The 22,460-nt window shown below is 36.0% G+C and overlaps 1 protein-coding gene across 3 annotated transcripts in view; it reads right to left on the reverse strand.

The window, feature by feature from the left end:
* Nucleotides 1–4,386: 4,386 nt before the first annotated feature.
* The window catches only part of LOC124154583 (acetyl-CoA carboxylase), a 73,676-nt gene continuing 55,602 nt past the window's right edge, over nucleotides 4,387–22,460 (reverse strand). For all 3 annotated transcript variants that reach the window (XM_046528408.1, XM_046528407.1, XM_046528409.1), the window contains 15 exons: nucleotides 22,138–22,341; nucleotides 20,949–21,150; nucleotides 20,555–20,655; nucleotides 19,894–20,163; nucleotides 17,360–17,480; nucleotides 16,973–17,181; nucleotides 16,699–16,842; nucleotides 16,239–16,359; nucleotides 15,608–15,801; nucleotides 14,280–14,415; nucleotides 13,497–13,674; nucleotides 12,389–12,683; nucleotides 11,547–11,717; nucleotides 10,994–11,137; nucleotides 4,387–7,387 (listed from right to left, as the gene is read on the reverse strand). In XM_046528408.1, the coding sequence (XP_046384364.1) occupies nucleotides 7,190–7,387; nucleotides 10,994–11,137; nucleotides 11,547–11,717; nucleotides 12,389–12,683; nucleotides 13,497–13,674; nucleotides 14,280–14,415; nucleotides 15,608–15,801; nucleotides 16,239–16,359; nucleotides 16,699–16,842; nucleotides 16,973–17,181; nucleotides 17,360–17,480; nucleotides 19,894–20,163; nucleotides 20,555–20,655; nucleotides 20,949–21,150; nucleotides 22,138–22,341 (2,688 nt within the window). In that variant the 3' untranslated portion in view covers nucleotides 4,387–7,189. The remainder of the gene's footprint in view (nucleotides 7,388–10,993; nucleotides 11,138–11,546; nucleotides 11,718–12,388; nucleotides 12,684–13,496; nucleotides 13,675–14,279; nucleotides 14,416–15,607; nucleotides 15,802–16,238; nucleotides 16,360–16,698; nucleotides 16,843–16,972; nucleotides 17,182–17,359; nucleotides 17,481–19,893; nucleotides 20,164–20,554; nucleotides 20,656–20,948; nucleotides 21,151–22,137; nucleotides 22,342–22,460) is intronic.

Raw genomic sequence — 22,460 nt, forward strand, 5'->3', positions numbered from 1 at the left:
CCCACTAGATGGGATGTTATTTCATGATTTCTGAGTCAGTATGCTATTTCGCATACTGACTCAGAAATGAGCATTCGAAGAGTTTTTTGACCTCTTTGATTTTTGAAATGGTTGATATTCGAGAACATAGTGCGGCGTTGAAATTCAGTTCTCTATGTGGTAAAATTGAGTCGGACACAGTTAATATGTTGTCTACAGCTTATAAAGAACAACCTTTGAAAATAACTCTTGTGCACGAGTGGTATTTGCAATGCAAATGTGGCAACATGTCAATCGAAGACATTCAATTCCTGGACTGGCCTTCCAGGTCCAGAACTGATGAAAAAGTGGAAAATAACTCTCACCCTTGTTTACGAGGATAAGAGGGGTAATATTGACAGACTCACTGAACAACCGGTCATTTGTGGAGTTCATTACAGCAAATTTTAGCTGAAGATTAGCAATTGAGATGAATTGCTGCGAAATTCATACCCCACTTGTTGCCTCCTGATCAATAGCACAGCACATGATTGCCATGACTTTAGTTATTGGTAAAAAATTGCATGATACTACTTCCTCACCCACCCTACTCACCAGATCTCACACCTTTTGTTCAACTGGATGAAAATGGTGATGAAAGGGAAATGTTTTGGTCATACTACAGAGGTGAAAAGAAAATCGAAGGTGGCACTGCAAGGCATTGGAAACAACGAGTTCCAAAGGTGTTTCGAGTAGTGGAAAAAAGTTTTAACCAGTGTATCAGTGTAAATGGAGAGTACTTCGAAGGTGACTAACATTTGTGAGACAAAAAATTGTCTGTTTGTTTTGGGACAAACTCGTAAATAAGATGAAACTGTTGCTATGAATATTCTACTTTTTTACCATTTTGATCAAAGTGAATATCAGTCAGCATAAGTAAAATGCTCTTGATGGCCATAAATACAATTACCATAGACTCTCGTTAATACGAACAGCGTTATTACGAAGTTCTCGTTATTGCGAAGCAATTCGTTGGTCCCGAAGAAAATGCCTACCCTATTTAGAGTAAAAGAAACGTCATTACGAAATTTTCGTTATTAAGAAGTTACTAATCTCAGTTCCTGTCCCGGCGGTTACAAAATGGGCTTTATTACGAAGTTCCGCGAAAAAGCAGCTGTATTTAGGTGGATATACACTATGCTGTTATCTTCATTGATCTACGTTTAAGTTCTCTTCTTTTACTGTGTCCAAGAGCGTCAATTTTGGTTCTTTCTTCAGTAGGTGATACTTCAATATGCACGCAACATCAAATAATAAGCTTCATTCCTGTGGAATTATGGTGACCCACTCATTAACGCTCGTAAATTGAACGTTAGTCCTCTTCCTACGCACATTCTAGTAACGAAATTTCAGATACACGAACATAGGAAAAAAAATCAAGCGCGCCCAAAATTTTAAATTTGGCGTTTGCCGATGCGACACGACGTGGCGTAGAGGAACGCGCACTTTGGGCATAATCCGAACAAATTATTTAATCCGGAGTGAAGTCAGGAACTGATCACTCTTTCTTCCCGCGGACAGATTTTTTCGGCTCACTTACTCACGATTGTGATGCAGTGTTGCATTCTGCAGGATAACAACTCTCCTGGATGCCTTTTATAGGAATTTGCTTTTATTAGTGTATTTGCACTTAATTCAATCGCACGTATTACACACTTGACTCTAAAGCTATTTCGCAGTGCGACTGAAACTATAGGAGACTGAAAAGGAAAGAAATTTGGACAAAGTATGTTTTTTTCTTTCGATGAATCCTAAAAGAAACATTCATACGAACTTCACTATTACGAACCTCCGGTTTTTCGGTCCCGTGAACTTCGTAATAACGAGTCTACTGTACATAGAGGTAACGCTGGGGCCACATGCATTACTATCCTACCAAGAACCACTTCTAGCATTATATTTTCTTACTTGTTTTCACTCATTCTCTTGGCTTGCCTCCCATTCATCTCCACTATATCCGGGAAAATATGGAGGATTCTGGGAAAAAATCAATGTGAGGCAATCCATAAGCCACTGTGGAAACCAAAAGAGTCGACTAACCAAAGTCAAGGATAATCTTGGACTGAAGATCCCATGAGCATACCAAATACCCAGCTATGTAGAGGTTTATATTGGAGAGTCTGGTTGAACTATTGAGACCCAGATTGAGGAGCACAAGACATCCATTACACTGGCCCACTCCCTGAAGTCAGCCATCGCACAACATTTTCTCAGTCAGGACCATCGAATTGTTCTTGACAACGCAGAACTTCTTATTGGATCAAGCTGATACTGGGACCGGTTGACAAAGGAGGTTATTGAGATAAGGTTAGCAGACAAAACTTCCACTGTAATGTGGGATACTCGATCAGCCATGCGTGGAAACCAGTTCTCAGGATTATTAAGATGGTGAAAAAGCAGTAACAAGACTGACAACAGCCAATCAGAAATGTCCCCACGCAGAGCTGGAAGATATGTAAACCCAGAAAACTCATGACCCAGCACTAAACACCCTGAGGACAATTGCAGAGTTAGCCATTGAAATGTTGGCTCTTGATGGAACGGCTCACATGGTGTTAATCTTGTGAAGAATTTATCCACATCATGCACAGGAAAGCACCAAGTCTTACATATGTGTCTATATGCTTTATGGCATTTCCCTGTGGCAATTCTTTGTATGTGCTCAAAAATTTTACCAAGTTATTGATAATAAATGGATACGAGATTATGAGATAATACAAAGTTCCCAAGTTGTATTATCAAAAGTGGTATTCATGCTGGGTATTTATCTGGATGCCCAGACTTAGGGTTAAACTTTAGGACATGTCAGGAGAATGTGGGATTTTCAGCAGCCCTGTCAGTAGTTTCATGTAATGTATCAGCCAGTATCATCTTAGAGAACATGGTTATAATTCTGTATTCATCAAGGATGGTGTCATAAATCATCTTCCCTAAGTCATTCTAAGTCCTGAATCAGGGATTTCAATTATAGAGCTTAGATGCTGGTAAGGTATTCCACTTGATCATGGGTGGGTGAGGCAATGAAGCCCACAATCGGCAGTTTGTCATCCTCTGAAACTTAAGGCTGACATTACCATCTGGAAGACCTCGTCTCAGGCCCTTAGCAGATTCAGTTCAACTGAGGGCGGCATTGTATGGACTGAGAAATCTTGGACTGTGGTATTACAGAGGCGACCTCTCTGGACACAGACACACTAGGACGAAACTCATAGAGATTCAAGCCCCATGTATTGGAGGTGGAGACTGACTTGATGATTTCTGTTGTTTACGAAATATACCTATATAAAAGACTGATCCACATATGCACCAAGAGGCAGACCTCAAAGCCCTGACATCACCTTGGAGCAAATCTAGGCTTCTAGCTGAATGTCGCAAGGAGCTCAATCACTCAATAGGTAGCCATTGGTGAATAGAAATTTTCTGGGCACTACAAAATATTGGCATTACTGGAAATCAAATACCAGATGAACTGGCTAAGACTGATACCACTCTAACCCCTGAACTATTTGTGCCAGTTGCAACGTCAACTGGGATGGCTGTGATCAAAATGTGGAGCCTCGCCCAACACTTATGGATCGGACACGAAACACCAGACCTACGACTTGCTAAACTTGAGTGTAGGGAGGACTCACGAGGAGACTTCTCATGAAAAGAAGTCAACTTTGAATGGTAATGGGCTCACTTGTTGGCCAGTAACATTGAACGAGACATCTGCTCCTCCTGGCTATCTTGAACCCAGCCATTTGCAGATGGCATGAAGATAGGGATGAAAAAATAATCCATCTAGCATGCTAATGTCCTCAAATTGTGAGCGCTGGGCTCTCCTTTAATGGAGACCATGGAAACTAGAGGTTTACACATTTGGGATTTGCTGACTTTTCTCAAAGGCATCAATCGCTATGGATGATTGATGATTGGTGGCTTGCACTACAGACCTTTTGGGTTACCTAAGTGCCACACAGTGTTGCTACCCCACCTAAATTCTAATCTAATGTAATGGGTTCAAACTTCCCTGTAAGGTCCGTGAGGTAGTCTCTAAGTGCATCCCTTCCAGATGACCCCCTAAATTCACCCCACTCCAAAATATTACTACGAATGTTTTCCTGATTGCAGTCCTGGAGCTCAGCATATATTTAGTTCCTTAATGTTTATGTTCTTGTTTTTCATTGGCTTGAGTTTATTAGCTAGAGCCAAAGCATTCATGAAGCATCTTCATTACTCAATTCTTATTTTATTATATCCAATCTAATAGGTTTAAAAAATAATATTTAAAGAGGAGTACATACACATGGTTAGTTCCTATTGCATAGGAAGTGAAGGAAATAATATTTACCATAAGTGGCGATGGCAATTGGAAAAGGTCACAGCTTAGGTCAATGCAATTTATTGCTGAACTTACCTAGTGAGAGAGAACACAATCATGTTGGATTTGGTTAAGCAAGTAGAAGACAACATTTCCAATAAAATTTTTGGAGACTTGGAATCTGGCATGCAAGACAATGCACATGCACTTGGGAACCTTTGAAATTTCTTCATTGCCAATATTTAAAATAACATGAAGCACTTTTTCACTTAGAATTCTTCTTAATTTTAACGTTTTTGAGAATATAGAAGTCAACATAATAAAGCAAAATATTAATTTTGATTACAGCCCATACATACACGCACCAAAATATTTCATCAGCATTTCAAAACAACACTCCACTCTTCCTTTTCCAAATTTGACAGTATATATACAAAAATAGAGAAGTTAAGAGTCACCAACACAAATACCAAGATGAGACAAAATCTTGGTTAACTATTAAAGATAACTCCATTTCTTCCTCAACCAATAATGATTATTATAATCAATCATCACATCATTTACATTTCAATGCAAATCATTCATCGCTTTAGGCCATACTTTCCATTCATCAAGTATTTCAACATAACCAGTCATTTGTGCAAAGGTGAAAAATATAAAATTATATTTCTTCCTATAAAAACTTACATCTTAAAGAAGCACCAAGAAAAAGCTTCACACTGCAAAGATACTGACTTCACTGAAACTGTAGCTATTTCTATTTTTCTAACAGCATTGAGCAAGGTAAAAACATTCTTCATTCCAAATTGCTAGATTTTCTAGCAACATCACAAAAGGCATGTCCAGCCCAAAGGCAAACTCTCTGGTCACCTAGGGTGACAAAATCCGAGTGCATACACCATTAAACTATCCAGAGAGAGTATACACAGTTATTCCAGAACTGATCCTCTGAGGAGGATTACGAGGTGGTTTGATAGCATAGAATATCAAACACCAGCCCAGCCACAATGTATGACTCTACATGAATGATGCCATTTTTACAAATAGAGCAAATTAAGAATGACCATGTATATGTAAAGAATCAGGTGCATGTCTGCACCATTGATATGTTTCATTTTAAGGAATGCATAATTTTAAGAGAAAAAATGGAAAATGGCAATAAAAATGAATTACAGCGCCATGTACGAAAAAATTAACAAGGTATTAATTAAATTATATGCTCATTGGCCCTTTTTATAGCAAGAAATAAAATAGATACAATAATATTGTCACACTTATCAATAGTAATAAGTTATTAATGTTCTCATTTACTTTAGTATTTTGGAAAACAAAAACTCAACTTCATTTAAAAAATAATAAGTAAAACAAGAAAGATATAATTGCATTATCATGGACAATAATTCAGCTGTTCATGCAGTTAAACTTTGTTCATCATTTCACCTGAGAAACAGCTCAACAAGACTCAGGGCTAATATCTGGTAGTCTTTCATTAAAATGATATTAAGGCACATGAAAACTGCCATAAACAGTGTAATTACCACTTTTTCTAGGTTAAAAAATTACAAAAACCAGTTATTTCTAGATGCTACAAGTTTGCATTTAAAAGTGTGGTCCATTAAAAGGCCCCTTTGTAATTTCTTTATTTTCGTGTAAAACTATTGACTGCAATGCACGCTGAAAATTACAGAGGCCAAAAAATTAAGTAGGTAACAACTGAGAGACCACATGCAGTATCAGGGTTAATACGGCTGATTAGGTCATCATATTACACCTGTGTGAACAAAACAAAAGCCCTAGTCAAAAAGCCATCAATGATTACTTACAAAACTACAAGAACTCAACAATTACAAAAATATACTGGCATACCCCATACAATAACATTTTAACCATTAATATTTTTTTTAACTTGGTTACACTTAATTATTTGGTGAAAATTATTTTGGTAGCCTGCATCACATAACAAAAAAACCATGCCAAATGTTTATAACCCAAGACATGGACTTGATGATCAATGGTGTCACAAGCAACAGCACGGAATACTTGATTAGTTTCCATACTTATGTACAGCAAAAAAAAAACAACTGCAAAACAATCATTATGGATAAAATGTTTCAGTCCTGTAGACAATGAAGTACACCTTGAGATTCAACATTATAATATTTTCTCACTCTTCTGTTCTGATAAATTATGATAAAGAAATTTGATTTGAAATATGATGAAACAATGTATACTCCCCACTCAACAATTAGCCATAATAATCCCAGCATTCATTTTTCCAAAACTTTTGTACAAATCCATAAATCAATTTATATTAGAAAACAGGCGAAAATCAAAGGTGTACAAAAAGAATGAAATATAAATCACTCAATAATACTTCCATTGGACTGACAGCCAAACCTTCCTCCAGATAAAATAATATAAAAATAACATAACAGCGATTTAAAAACCCCCTTGATGAAATCTAGGGGTAACAAAATTCTGAAGATAAGGGAGAAAAAGGCTTTTGAGATTTATTTTCAAATATTGGCCTTCATAGAAAGCAGTAATGGCAGATAAAATGAAAATAAACCTTCAACACAAGTCTGATACCTTTTAGCAATTTATAGGAGTACAGCCTGGCTGTAAAATTTGTTTTCTTGTTTATGATAATAGAAAAGTAATCACTATTCACATAAATCACACCCAAACCACAAAAGCACCCAAAACACCTGTACTTATTCCACAGAGGGGAACTTAAAAGATTTTGTGCCAGAAGTACGGTTTTCAATGGCTTACCATTTCAATGTAAGGTGAATTGTACTAAAAACAGTTATTGTGTTCGCATGAGGTATCATGAGAAAAAAGTTTGTTAACGAAGTGCTTAGGATTTCAATCCCCTTTCCTTTCACTTGCTATGATTGACGATTCTGAAGTGGCAGCTGATATTGACGATGACTGACTAGCAGTCTGTGAACCACTCCCTTGCTCTTCTAAATGAGAGAGATGTCTGAGGGCATCAGCACGCTGAAGGGGGCTTAAATGTTGCACCATTTCTATTACTGCGTCCAATGCAGCCTCAGGACATTCCTGCAATACAAAGTAAAAGAATAGGCAAATGACTCATGTTTAGTAATGAATTTTAATCTACGTTATGTTTGGCACTAATTGGCATTCATTTATGGGTGTTTGTAATATCAGATTGCAGGTGTGTAGGGTACATTTAACCAAACTAAAGTGTTTCACAGAGTTCTGCTGCATTTGTAATACAGGATGGCATAATAATATCAAATATTTAACAGGCAAGGGCGACTGGTGATGAACTTAGCAAGTCAGATCCCAGTCAGCACAAAAGATAATTTAGACAGAAATTATTTAGGTAATTTTGGGAAAATTTACCCTAGTAACCTTTACCCTTTCTTTACAATGTAATTACTCGCGTGCAGAATTGCCAACAGTGATGTATGAAAAAATATACAGTGAGGCATTTACTTAATTGTATGAGGTTGAGAAAAGTTTAAAGTAGAAAAATAAAGTTCAATATATCCACAGCGACACTGTAGTGATATTTTTCAAATTATTTTCGATTTCATTTCAAAAATAGTTTCACAATATATATACGCTATCGATGAAAGGCTGTAGTCATTAACAAAAATTCAACTACAGTGGAACCTCGTTAAAGCGAGTACGGGCTATAGCGACACCCCCGCTATTACGAGAGATATGCACCGTCAATTGACCCTATAATAAACGTGTTAAAAAATTCGTTTTTACGAGACCCTTTCGGTGTTGGCTCTCGCCATAGCGAGGGTTTCACCGCCGGAAAACTTTCATCAAGACTCCTTAACCTCTGTAATTGCTAGCGATCTGTTAGAAATGAAGTTAATGGAGTGCTCAGTCTCAAATTTATGTGGTAAACTGTCGTTTGATAAATATAATGATTGACGAAACAATGCTTTGCATGATTTTTATTCAGTGCAGCGCTTATAAATTGTTTGAATAGTTAGTCGTTAATTGAGTAAGGAAATTTAGTGATGCAAAAAAACACCGCCTTTCGTCTGGATTTATGCTTACGTTTATCGGATAGATGTTTATCTGTCGCCGCACCACTCCTGTTCCTGTATATCTGTTCGCAACAGGTATATTGGCTATTATTTGTTCCACCTCCGGTAAAGCGACAATTCGCTATAGCGAGTGTTTATTAGTGCACCGTGGGGTGTTGTTATATCGAGGTTCCACTGTACTTTAAAATTACCTTATTATTTTCGTAAATACATACAGAAGAGTACTAATTTTCATCGGCTAAATATTTTCACTAAAATAATTTTATGAAAGACCGAATTCACATCTTGAAGGTTGGCTATTTTGGATCCTCAACTGTGATTTGTGAATATTGGACCAACGTTGGCTGCGAGTGGACAAATAAAAAATGAAGGAGGAACATGAACGCAACTGCAAGTGCCGAAGTAACGTGCCTGGCAATTATAATTTCTAACTATTACAGGAGCATGAGGTAAACTAAACTAAGTTACCTTATATAATGCTGAAAATAGTAAAATATAATTCAGAGGAAACTTTAATCAGAGAGTTGCATCACTTTTTGTTGTGACGAAATGGTGAGACAATACTTTTTAATAATATGACGTTATAACTGAAATTTGGTTCCCCCAACCTCTGCTAAAGTACAGTGCTCTTTATTTACAGTGATTTCATTGAAAAATTCAGGAGAAAAAAGTTTGGAAAAGCAGTATTTAGGATCCTTGTTTGAGCGAATTTGTTTCCTCGTAATCATACCCTGAGGAGTTCAAGTGTGGAAGCTGTTGTCACTCAGTGCTCAACGGAAGAAAATTAGTTCCAAGTTTAACATTGCTTCTATTTTAAAAGAAATCAAATTGGCAATTCCTCTTAAAAGATAACTGTTATTTATTTCGATAATTTCTCTTTCTTTGAGTATATATGTCCTCATGAATGTAGGTTTAATTTTTGTTACCATTTCTCTTTCATCAAGTGGTTATTTCCTAATATAAATGTCGTATTTGTATATTTAGTAACTTTTCGTTGTTCAATAAATAGTTATTCTTCAATATCAATGTCGATTTTGTTCATTTATCATGTACATGAATGCCTATAATGCGTTAAAGCTATGTACTGTTAGTTCACAATAGCACTGATAGAGGGAGTGTTGCCATGTTTATTTTAAAACTCCACAGATGGCTATGATGTTGCATCAGGAAGTTTTACCTGCAAAAAGTACGAATTTTACCCATATTTTACCACCAAATTACACAAATTTTACCAAATAAATTTATAGATATTTTACCCATTAACACGCATGTTACCCATCTTTTACCACAATTTTGCCTGTTTAAAATAAGGGTAATAATGGGGCAATTTATCTTTTGTGCTGACTGGGATGTCAGCAATAGCATCGGCTATTGCTTCCAGTATTTCTAAGTACACACTTTTACATGCATTTCACATGCAGCACTTTACTCGTGCTGGAGAGGAGGTTATTCACTTAGATAAGATCTCTCTAATATGAACCCCATCCAAAATTAATCACAGACCTGGTATCGCCACTATGCAAAATGGCTGATAACTTAGACAGATACATGACCATTATAATTGAGAGAAAGTCTATCTCCAATCAACTGAGTTTATAAAAATCAAAGGAGCCTCTAATTCTATCCTAAAGATGAACTAAATATCACATAATAAAATGGCAATAACATAACTTATACCGGACAAATGGCATAAAATCTTATTTCTAAATAACTTAGTCCCCAGCAAACAATTTTGGACCCAAAACTTATTATTTAAAAGAGATAATGTCATACTATGTAAGCGTATGAGTAATTTAACTTAATTTTCATTTGGAAAAGAAGGACAAGAGATGCCATGAGTCTCAAAACTAATGAAGATCTGACCCTGTTATATTTACTTAACTGATATACCTCACTGGCATCTTCTCCTTTCCTTTATATATACATCACACGGAGCATGCCTCTTTATCCGAGCACTCCTTCCAACAATAATACCAAATCTATCCTCTAAGGAAACAAAACTGAATGCATCAGGCTACCCACTCCTTCAGGTGAGTGCAATGGAATTCCACAAAGCGAAGGTTGAAGTACTCTACATATTATTATCCACTTCTGTACCCTCTAAGCTCACCTACATCTGTCATTTTCATAAAACAAGCTTAAAATGATGATTATATTTTAACAATGAATGGCATTTTATAGATCAATTGAAATGTTGCTCTTATGGTCTACATTACTACTTGGCATACAATAATTCATTGTGTCCATGTGACTCGAAACAAGGAGGAAAATACAAGGCCATTATAAAGAGCTTATCAATAATTCATACATGAATAAGAGCCAATTATTTACCCGGAAAAATAACTACAGTATTTGCAGTTCTTTACAAATATGTATACCGCTGAAAAATTACAATGCTACCGGTAAAAACGATGGAAACAAAGTCTTCCCCATCCAAATTTGACAAAAATCTACCTCATGACAAGAGAGAGCGAAAAATGATATTCCTATTTATCATAATCAAAAAGCTAATAATTTTAAGTGATTGAAAAGAGATTAGATTATAAATTTACAAATTATAATTATAAAAATTAAGAAAACTTAGATTACAACCATTGTTCGAGAAGCTAACATAACTATAAACTAGGCTTACCTCCAAAGCACCACGCACTAGCTGAATGACAGCATCCTTTTTAACACACTTAATATTATTCACAACCAATGAGTTCAACAAATTCTTGTCTAACTGCTTGGAAAGCCACTCAACAACAGCCTCGTTCTTCTCCCATAAGTATCCCTGTAAGTAACACAGGTTTCATATTTAAGTGCAATCTTCAAATACGTGGTATTCATATTTAAAAGATTAATGATCTAGGTAGAGGACAGAAAATGAAGGGAGGAAAATCTATCATAAACAAGTTTATATGTTCATAATCAAATTGCTCAGAGTCATCACACTAGAAACTGATTGAAAAGAGTGTTTGCATGAGTGAGGAGTGTGATTGAAATGTTATTTGGTAGGTTCTGTACTCATGATTATAAACTGAGCTATGAGCTCTACTTGAGGCTTGGTCAATTTGAAAATTAAAGTTTCATATGCATTGTTTTGGATCAATACTATATAAAGGGAGACACACCGGATCATTGGCTCCTCTGTGTGATGCCAGAAAAGGAATTGCAGCAATATCAAATAATGAATTATATACCTCGGTCTGGCCTCGATCTTCAACAAACCATCTTCGGAGCATAGCATCCATTTGTCCTCGATCAAGATTAGGCTGAATACCCATCAGCTGTGATTTCACCTGGTTTTCAAGTAGGAGTCTCCTTAATCTCCAGTACAATATTGAGCGAGACTTTCTCCAAGGAACAATTTCCTGAAATTATGATTAACCAATTTATAAAAATATGGAGGGGAAATCTCTGGGCAGCAGATGTTAAGGTGCAGATTTAACCCTGGGAGCAGAGGGAGGCACTCCAGAAATGTCTAAAAGTTGAGGGGAATTCATGACTCATAAATGCATCAAAATACATATGTTGAAATAGACAAAAAATTTGGCCTGGAAGAACTTCGCTTTGGCATTTAATATGGGAATAAATAATTTAAGTACAGTACCTATTACTTGAGGAGTTGACAGAGTAAAAAGAAAGAGGTTACCAATCAACGAAAGAGGCATGGAAATCTCCAAAGGAAAGAGGATGGGAGTTGCCAAGGCCATAAAATGAAGGAAAAGGTGTACAGGTTCATAAGAGGAGATATAGACAAGTGCGCATGCACATTAGAAATCATATCTTCAAGTTCAAACATTCAGGTGATATTGCCTGTTCTCACTTATTATATGAGCACGACGTATCATACGTATTGCATATAACATGCTACAGCACAGCAGCATATTCTTAACAAAAAAAAAACATCTCAAATGGAAGAGATATATTAAAACTGATTAACTCATTTTGACATATTTTCTCATGATAAAGTATGGGCAAGCTACACCCAAGGGCAAGATTGAAAATAAAGACTACGAAAAATTAAAGACTCAGTACATACCTGAATAACACCTTTGTCATGCATTCTCTCGGGCGTGTCGTGAAGATCTGCAAAATGCAGGGCAACCTGGTGATACGTGGACATCAAGAATTTTTCCCTGATCTTGATTTTTCCCTCAAGTTCTGTTTTCCTCTCTGCAACTGCTTTGGCATCAGATTGGTCAGCATGAGAAACAACTGCTTGCAGTTCTGATTGTAGATGTAATAAATCTGGATCCAGGCGATGCATAGTTTTGAGGAGATCTTTGGCGCGATATTTAATTTCAACAATTCCCTCTGGCTCCAGAATGCCTCCTCTACAAATGAAAATATTAAATTACAGGTCACAATAAATTCAATATTAGATATGGTGCTTTCCCAGATTTGGGAGAAAATTTCATAGGTTTCAAATGGGGTTAAGTTCTTCATATCTCCCTACAATATTACAATTTGCAACTACCCTAATGTTGTCAGAATCCAGGAATCCAAGAGTCATTCCGTTCACTGCTCTGTTTAACTATTTTTTGGCAAGGGCCGCTTCCACTTTTTTCTGGTTTTGGTTTGGTTCTTTGCTTCAGTTCTCAGTTCCAGTTCTTAACTTAGTATTAAATAAGCTAAATTTTCAGTAGTAAAAGGAGTTTTTTAAAATCAAATTAGTATGCTCATACTGCATAATTTTAATTGCATCTTTGAAAAGGTTTCCTTTTCCTTTCCCCAAAAAACAACAAGTTTTTGAGTCGCACTAATTAAAGATATTTATGGTGTACTTTCAGTCTAAGATCTAATAATCCAAAAATATTCAATTGTCTTCAGGTTTACGTGGGATGTAGGACCTGATAGTAAAAGTAACTTCATTGTGTTCAACAAAACATCAATAACAGCTCATTTGCACTCTTTGATGCACATACCGAGTAGCCGTAAATAGTGTGTAAGGAAAAAATCGTAGAAACATGCATATGAATGAAAACCAGAAAATGGCTTATCCTAATTTGTTCAGGCACACTGAGCTTTAAAAATGAATGCATAGATTAGAGTTCACATTTAAGTCTTGTGTAAAACAGCTTTTAGATGTAACCTAAATATAAATTTGAAATGTAGGACTATGTTACTGTGAACTAAACTATGATTACCTGCTTTCTGGGTCAGCATACATTTCCATGTGCCGAGGATTTATCGTAGGATCTACTACAGCCCAAGCTCCACCCCGCAATTCTCCATTTGGAGGAATGTAGATCAGTATAGGTTGATTGTACTCTCTCAGACCATCAACAATATATGCACCAAATTTCACCACCTGCTCATACATATCTATGAAAGTTTATTCAAAAGAAAAATTAAATTAGCAACATAAAAAACTTTCGTTGATGATGTCCAGTATTAAAAAAAACTGGAAACTAAGTGGGTGATAATTACGTATTACTGGTGTTAGCATTAAAAAAACAACTGTTGCTGAGCTGTTAAACCAACTCTTCACAAGAAAATTAATTACTGCAATGGAAACCATTGTAGAAGACTGGACATGGATAAACTATTTATCAAAAAATATATAATTAAAGATGTAAGCATTATTTGCAAAGTATTAAAGCAAAAATATGTATGCAGCGTTACGAATGACCACTGTAGTGATATTAAAGTAAAAATGCCTCATTAGCAAAAGCAAATAATTGAATCACATCACAGATTAAAAATGTCACAGAAAATCAACAAACGATCAGGTCAAATGAGTACTAACAGGGAACACAGCCATAATTTTTAACACAGGTGAATTATAATTCACCATTACTTAAGAAAACATACAGAACTACCATTATCTATAACCATTAGATAGAACAGTCCCATTTCGTACATTTATAATCAGAAAAAGGTGGAGCATAAATATTTATAACAAAAAATAACTTTAGTATGAAAATTACCTTTCATTCCCCCAGAAAATCCTCTCCAATTAGCAAATATAATTAAAGGCAGTTCCTCACGGCCAAAATCCTTGATGGCTTGGGAGGTCTTGTATGCTGAATCAGGGAACCATACCTGACCAGCTTGAGATACAGTCTGTGCAAAAGAAAATTTTATGTTGTTAATAGCATTTTCCTCTGCATGAGAAATACCACAAAATGAATTACCATTGATAAGTATGATTCTTACTTGGAAGACTATATATATATGTACTCCACAAAACATTTACTTTGAATTTTTTATCATCATTTGCCTTAACGGAAACATTTTAAACGTAATTGGATATAATCCATTAAGTGTTCTTCAATGAATGCTTTTTGCAGCAGATTTAAAGGCATTAATAATCAGAAAATATGTATTCTACCATGTATCAAGCAATATATCTACAGTCTCGCCTTCAACAGAATTCCTACATCATTTTGAAAAGTGAAGAAATCATATATTGTCTTATTTTATATACATAGTAAGTGAAATTTCAGACCCAATGGTCAGGTACGAAAAACAACAAAGATCAGTGCAAAAAAGGTTAACTCCTGATCAAGAAATATAAACACCCCAAAGACTGTTTTTAGTTGAGTTGATGCAGAGGTGACAGTGCAGCTGACCCCTGTCTCACGGCCAAAAACACTCACATGCCAACTGCCAAACTAACACAACCTAATCCCTTGCAAGAAAATACCCAGGGGAGGTACTAAGGTTTTTGCCACCAAGAAATTATTGCAGACTATGAGACAGCATTTTTGAGTTCAGAAGCAAAAAATAAGATCCCATATCTCAGACACAAAAAGCAATGAAAAGGATCAATCAATCATTTTGGCCTGACGAAATGATTGATTGATCCTTTTCCATCATCCTATCACTGATTCCTAATATTTTCTTAACTCTTTCAACTGTAATAGCTAATGCCTGCATTCAAGCACAATTTTCATAATGGCAAAGAATAACAAAATAAACTCGGAAGACTTAAACACAGGTTTAACTTTCATGTGTATTTTACGGGGAATCATGAGAGAGAACCAACACATTTTCTAAAGTTGACGAGAAATGACACACTAGCATTGTAAAAAAAATTAATGGTTCCTTTCATTCAAACTGCATTTGTAAATAAGTCATTGCTCACACTTTTGTTGTCCACTTTTACACCCTTGTTTGGAATAATGAATTTTACTCATTCCTTGAATATCATTTAGCAATATTGAGAGATTGCAATAAAAAGCACTTGTACTTCTTGTATATTCATTATAAAAGTCACAAAGACTTGGCTAAAAGGACTATAAAAGATTTTTACCTTTGCTTCAGAATCAAGATTGGCTGGGTCAGCGGGAAGGTTTAATTCAACTGTCCTCGTCTCAACAGCGATGACACCCACAGGAATACCACCAAGACGAGCACGACCACAAATGACAGTCTGAGCCCATGGCTGCATTATCTCATCAAAAGAGCCTTCATCAAAAAATCCACTCTCCCATTTGCTGTCATCACCTATTGCCAACAAATATGAGTATTAAAAATATTCAAGTTACACCCATGCAGCAGTACCTAAGCCGCATGTGAGCAAAACCCAACATCAGTTAAATATGTACACTCAGCACATCACTTTTCGACCACCAAGTGCTTATACAGAGTTTTGGCTACTTGCTCTACAGCATCCAGCTACAGTGAGTACCCAAAATTAGTATGAAATGAGCCACAGACTTGAGTCATTTTCATGCATTGCCAATCAACTCTATTTAATTACTGAAAAATTGTTTATATATTGTTACTAATTAAATGCAAAGCAGAAATCCACTACTCAATTATGCATGTAAGACACAAGAAATGGATGCTTTATAAAATAATAATTTGTATGAATAAGTAGCAAATCAATCAAAAAAATGAAGAGGCTGAGTGCCTAATAAAATTCATCCATATTCACTTACTCGGCAAGGGCCGACCAGCAAGCATCCAGCGCGGATCATAAGGAGCCTTGGTAGGGTAATAGCCAATTTCTCGGTCTACAGGATCCACAGGAGGCATGATGGGAGGGGGTGAGGTATTGTCCTGAACATAAGAAAGCCACATTGAAAAGTATTTCTCATTTAACTATGACAAATATATGGTTATTGTATTACGATTATTTTCCAGATTATAACATGTTCACATAGATCATTACAAACTAATTCGTAAATTACACCTAGACTAAAGTACTATCAATGTGATTGGGTGGTCTGGAGCACTATGCACAACATGGGACCTGCTAGATGAAAATATGAAAGAGCCTAGTTGATTTTTTGTAGTTGATTTAAATTAATAGGGAATTGGATAAGTCAGGAGCTTCCTATGGTAGCATACAGAATAGTTCAAATTCATGCCATAATCTAATCATCATTGAGACATTACCTTTGGAATGTAAGAGAGCCATTTTAGGACAGTACGTATACCATCCAGGTCGTGAGGTTCAGTTTTATGACTGACTCCATTGTTGTACATGATTTGGATACCACCAAGCTGATTATTTGATGCATATACTTCCCTTCCAAGAAGCTGAATAAAGAGAATAATGCATTCGCTAAAATATAGCTCATACTAACATGATCAAATAAAGAACAACAACACAAGACAATAATTAGTTGATATAGCACGTAAAATACTTGCAAGGAAATCTTTAACCAACCTTGTTAAGTGCACTGTATCCAGTGAGAATGATGTGGGAATTTTCAATCTGGATCACCCTCTGACCAAGACGCACCAAATATGAGCCAATTCCAATTGCACGACAGGTTACCATGGAAATAGTTACAACTTCCTTATAGGCTTGGGATGTTTCCCCAGCAATCATACCAGCATAGCGCAGATTTTCCACACCAATGCCATCATCTTTACCTGAGGATCAAAATTTAGTACCATTATAATAATTAACTTATGAATCCAAGTACACAAAAACAATTCATGCATGTTAAGATATCACAAAACCTCAAAGGAATAATAACCAGCACACTAAAATATGTAAAAGTCTGGTTAAAAATAAAATAAGATAGAACAATGAGCATTAGATACCTACCAACTATATCTGTGATCTTGTATCTGGGTTCGCCTTCATCTTCAATGAGAACAGCATGAACAGAATTGACTGCAGAAACTTTCTTAAAGTCTTCTGGAGTTAAGTAAATATATTTGAAGCCCTGCAAAAGAAATATTCAGTAAGTCTCAGAAATTCTCCAATAAATGTGCAGCCAGGGGATTGCACTATGTGTTCACAATGAGGAAGATTTAAAAAATTGTTTGAATTAAGAGCATTCAAAAAATATTTTGAAAACGCTTGATAACTCCTAAAAGACAACAAAACCTAAGGCTAAGCAGCCTGCATTAGACTGGTTAAATAAATATTTCTGATGTATTCTGTGGCAGTCCAGAAAAGCTTCACGCAAGAGATCATTTAACTTTATACATTTCTGGTGGTATAAAATTCACAAGTATCATTAACAATTTTTCTCCACAGTGAAATATATAATTTGCATTAAATCAACAATTTAGAAGCACATAAAAACTTATGATGTACATACTACATACATAAATTAGTCATTTTAATAGGGAGCTGCTTAACACCTTGAGGCAATATAATATGCATTTCATATAAAAAGCAGCTAGTTAGCTGTAAGCATAGATTATAACCTTCCGTAAGTATGAAATAGCATTTTCGCTATTTTATTTGTAATTGATTCTGTATCTATGCAATAATAATTAAGGAGTCAAAGCATGATTTTTTAACATGTACATATTGATGTAAGACCAATAATGCTCACTAGGATGGGCAAATACGAAAAAAATTTGAGTTGAGTAGTTGGTACTCGACTCACGTGCTTCAAGTACTATTACGAATGTTGAGACGAGTCGAGTAGTTTCAGATACAGAGCTGCTAAGGCCAATAAGTTCCGAAATCTGCTGACATTAGGCACTATCATGAAAAATCATGTAATAATATCTTTTTAAAGTGGATAAGTCATTCTAATGCCTTGACCTGGGAGTTTCAGCTTGTTGTAGATGTAGCAGTCAACCACTACAGTAGTCGATACGGGTGCCATATACCTTTTCGTCAGCCACCGTGGCCGACCCTCTTGAGACCTGGCCGCATGTTATGAGTTATCATATTGCACTGCTGCATCGCTTATGCTTTCCTATGTGATACTTTTACGCCCAAACTAACTTTCTTTACTCAAACACAGAGAATATGTAAAAAATGTTAAGATTTAAATGAAAAAAAATATGCAACTTTTAGGTTTAAATGGACAAAGCCAGTTTTTCCCAGTGTTTGACGTCACAAGTGGTGCTATTTCTGTTTATTCCTTGAGTTTAGTTCCTGTCTTGAACTTATATGACTAGAGTTGCCAGAGTTGATTAAATGAAGTGAGAAATAAATAATTTTTTTGTCTACATGGTTAAAGCTAAGTTCTATAGGTTGTTCACTTCGTCCATTAAAATTCCACAACGATTCAAGATCCATAAAAATAATTCATGTAGTAATTTTTAATAAAAATTCCCAAGGTTCCCAAATCTTGCAATTAAAGCAATGAAGTACTCATCTATTCACACAAGTGTGAAGCATAAGAAAATTTTAACCAGCTGTAATAATTTAAAGTGTAAACATTAAAACCTGCTGCAGGAGCATGTAGAAAAATTGGTTTTTCTTCATGAGAATTTGAAAGGTTCAAATATTACATGATTCATTTACCTTTTTAATAGGAAAGAAGCAAGCTAAGAATTCAGAACAGAATATTCATAGGGAGATTGGAAAAATGAGAATATGTTGGAGCATACATTATGATCACTCTCGAACGTGATTATAAATGTGGACTGTATATTACGACTTATATTGTTAAAATCAAAGTCGAGCCGTGCCGGCGCATACCACTCACCGCTGCTGTTCCCGTCGGGGGCGGGACATGGCTCCGTCTCCTCGGGTTGCTCTCCGACAATGCGCTTATGGAGTTCACAGGACGACTGCACAATTCACTCACGTTCTTGGAGTGACAAAAAAAAACAAAAACAAAACGAAAACCCGACTACGCGTGGTATCGCCAACAGGTGGCGAGGCTCGACTTTGTATGGGAAATTCACAACCAAACACATTACTTTATTTCCTATTCCGGAAATTATCATACTCCACTCGACTCATAGTTTTCAACTCGACTCGCTACTCCAATCAAGATCAAAAAGTGCTGCTTGCACATCCCTGATGCTAACCTTGATGAATGTGTATGGTATGGTATTTGGAGGAGGCGACCGACAGCTGAGGTCATTTGCGCCATGAGGGAAGGGTAGGTGAGGAAGGGTGGAGAGAAACCCGGCGTCGGCATTAGCCTGCTCTTAACGAAAGGCACCAAGGGGACCACGGCTTAACGTCCCATCCGACGGACGGAGTGTTGCGCTTGATATGTCCTCCACACAACATTCAAGCAGGGATCGAGCATTCTCTGAAAATTTGAACCCGGGCCCACCGGGTGGGAAGCCATCACTCTAGCCACCGCACCAACCCGATCCCCCCTTGATGAAAGGACGGATATGGAATATACCTAGTCATTTGTATGTAATGCATACCTTATCAGGTTCATCAGGATCTTCCCAAGCAATGTGATAAAGACTCTTTATTTCTTCAGCCATACCAATACGGGCTCCACTATTAGCAGCCAAATATATACGGGGTATTCCAAGACGTCTTGAGAGTTTAGAAGCATGATAAAAGAGAAAATCCTCACGAGGACCAAAGGACCCAATGAGATAAGTCATATCATTGGCTATAACAATGATATCCCTTCCACTTGGATATTCAGGGGTGTACAAAGTCATCCTCCAGGCCACCATTCCAATCTATGAATTGCATAAACAAATAAAATAATCACTCAGGTTTTCTAAGCCAAAATAATAAGTAGAAAAACAATAAACCATTACCTTTTGACAAAGTGTCACATGCATAAACTGCAAAACTACAACACCCACATTTTAAAAAATTTGCATTATTTGGGCCACTACCAATCCCTTAGATCACTGCTTAAAAAATTCTTCATTGACGTAGAAGGTAATCTATTCCTTTTATACTTTCAAATGACTTCCTCATTCAAAATAATTGAAAGTCCACATATAATGAAGTAAATTGTCAACCCCTTAAGCTTCATTAAAAATTAGCTCTCCTGCAATAATTTTAAGACTAATTCCAAACTATTACAGTATATATGTACAAAAATTATGACAAAGAACTTACATCATTTTCCCCAGGTAACCTCTTTTGTTCAATAAGATGATCCCTATCTTGGAGAACTAACTCTATGCAATTCATTGTTGGAGAGGGGACTTCAATCTTCTCTGTAAAATAATTAGAAAAAAGTGTTAAGGATCAGAATGTAAAGGTATAAGGCAAAAACCAAAACTTTAATGACAAAAAACCATAATAAGGACTGCAGGATAACTAAAGGAAAATCTAGCCGAACAGCAAAAAATACAGAAATATTATTGGATGAAAGCTTAGAATCTTAAGACTATGCATTTTGTTTCTTTTTGATGACTACCAACATGCACAAGTTATTCAGCATCATTCTGACATGAGAAGATAAATTCATTTTTACATATGACATTCACTTGAAATTACAATAGCATACCTCCAGGTCTTTTAGCGATATAATCTTTCCACATCTTTTGCACCATTTGTCGGAACATATCAGGATAATCATACACATATGTAGTTCCTGAACTTTGAGCCTGGAAGCGCTTCTGCTGCAGATAATCTTTGGTCATATAGGGAACAGAAATTGGCAGTCCATGTAGAGGCCCAGACTTAGGTCCATATGCTTCAAACTTTATCTGAAAATACAAATGCACCATTACTGAATAATCAATTTAAATTACATTTTGTTGAGACACAAAAAAGTGAAATAAATAGATGAGAATTGAAAAAATAAACATGGGCCCCTACTATAAATGAGATGATTTCCTTTGCTTTCCATAATGACAAGCAAAGATGACAGATCACTGCAGTAATTAATATGACAAGTGGTAAATTTTAGTGCCTTTTTTCCTAACCACACATTTCTACAGTTTAAATTCCAATAGGGCATACATAAGGTGTATGGCATTAAATATCAAAAATCCAGCAGATTTAAGTGATAATATAGGTCTTGAGGAAAGTGAAAACTGAAATATAGTAATAATAATAATAATAATAATAATAATATTTTATTGGTCACACAAAAGATATGAATATACATATATAGGACCCGTCAGGAAAAAGCAAATCAAAAATACAAAGAAACTCACAATATATTACAATATATATACATATATTACATTAGTTGCGAGGCATCCTCAACAACCCACATAACAAGTAAACCCTGTATGTTACAATGAATCTGAATGACAGATAGTAGATTACTAGGATCATTAATGAGTATTTTCAGTCTTTATTAATAGCCTTTATGATGGAAGAAATTCAATTCCAAAATACCTGCAGAGGATAATTTGTTTTCATAAAATGATTCACGATCAAGAAACACAAAATGTTATTTCAACAAAGTGCACAATTACATTGAGTTATAGCATGAATATAAAGCTTGGCATCTTAAAATACTCAAATATGTTACTTTGTCATAACAACTGACATGTAAACTTGACAAGAAGGCAACATTTGACATTAATCTACAGCAAACAAAATAATTGTGATGCAGAATATCACCAGTTGTGATAATTTTGGTTCATTTTAGTAGCAAGTAAAAAATAAAATCTATCATATGTGAAATATGATTACCTAAATAAATAGAGTTCAAAATATAAAATGAAGATAAGAATCCTTACTATTCCCGTTTTAGGATCAGTCACTTCTCGATAGAGGCATATGTCCAAATAATATCCAGATTCATTGGCAATGCAGAGACGGATGTTGGTGGTTTTGCTACTTGGAGTAGGTCTTATTGTCATCTTAAGCTCTGCTTGAAGGACTCGAAGCTTCCACAAGCGTGGGCCATATCGCATTACCATGCTCGTAACACTCTCCTCAATCTGCAAAGAAAAGATTTAAACATGAATACAGATGTTGCCACACAGGGGCGGATCCAGGATTTCTTTCTGGGGGGGGGCACAACCAAGGCTGTGTCCAGGATTTGGGAGGGGGGGGGGGC

This window comes from Ischnura elegans, chromosome 2, assembly GCF_921293095.1.
Source record: "Ischnura elegans chromosome 2, ioIscEleg1.1, whole genome shotgun sequence".
Lineage (NCBI taxonomy): Eukaryota > Metazoa > Arthropoda > Insecta > Odonata > Coenagrionidae > Ischnura > Ischnura elegans.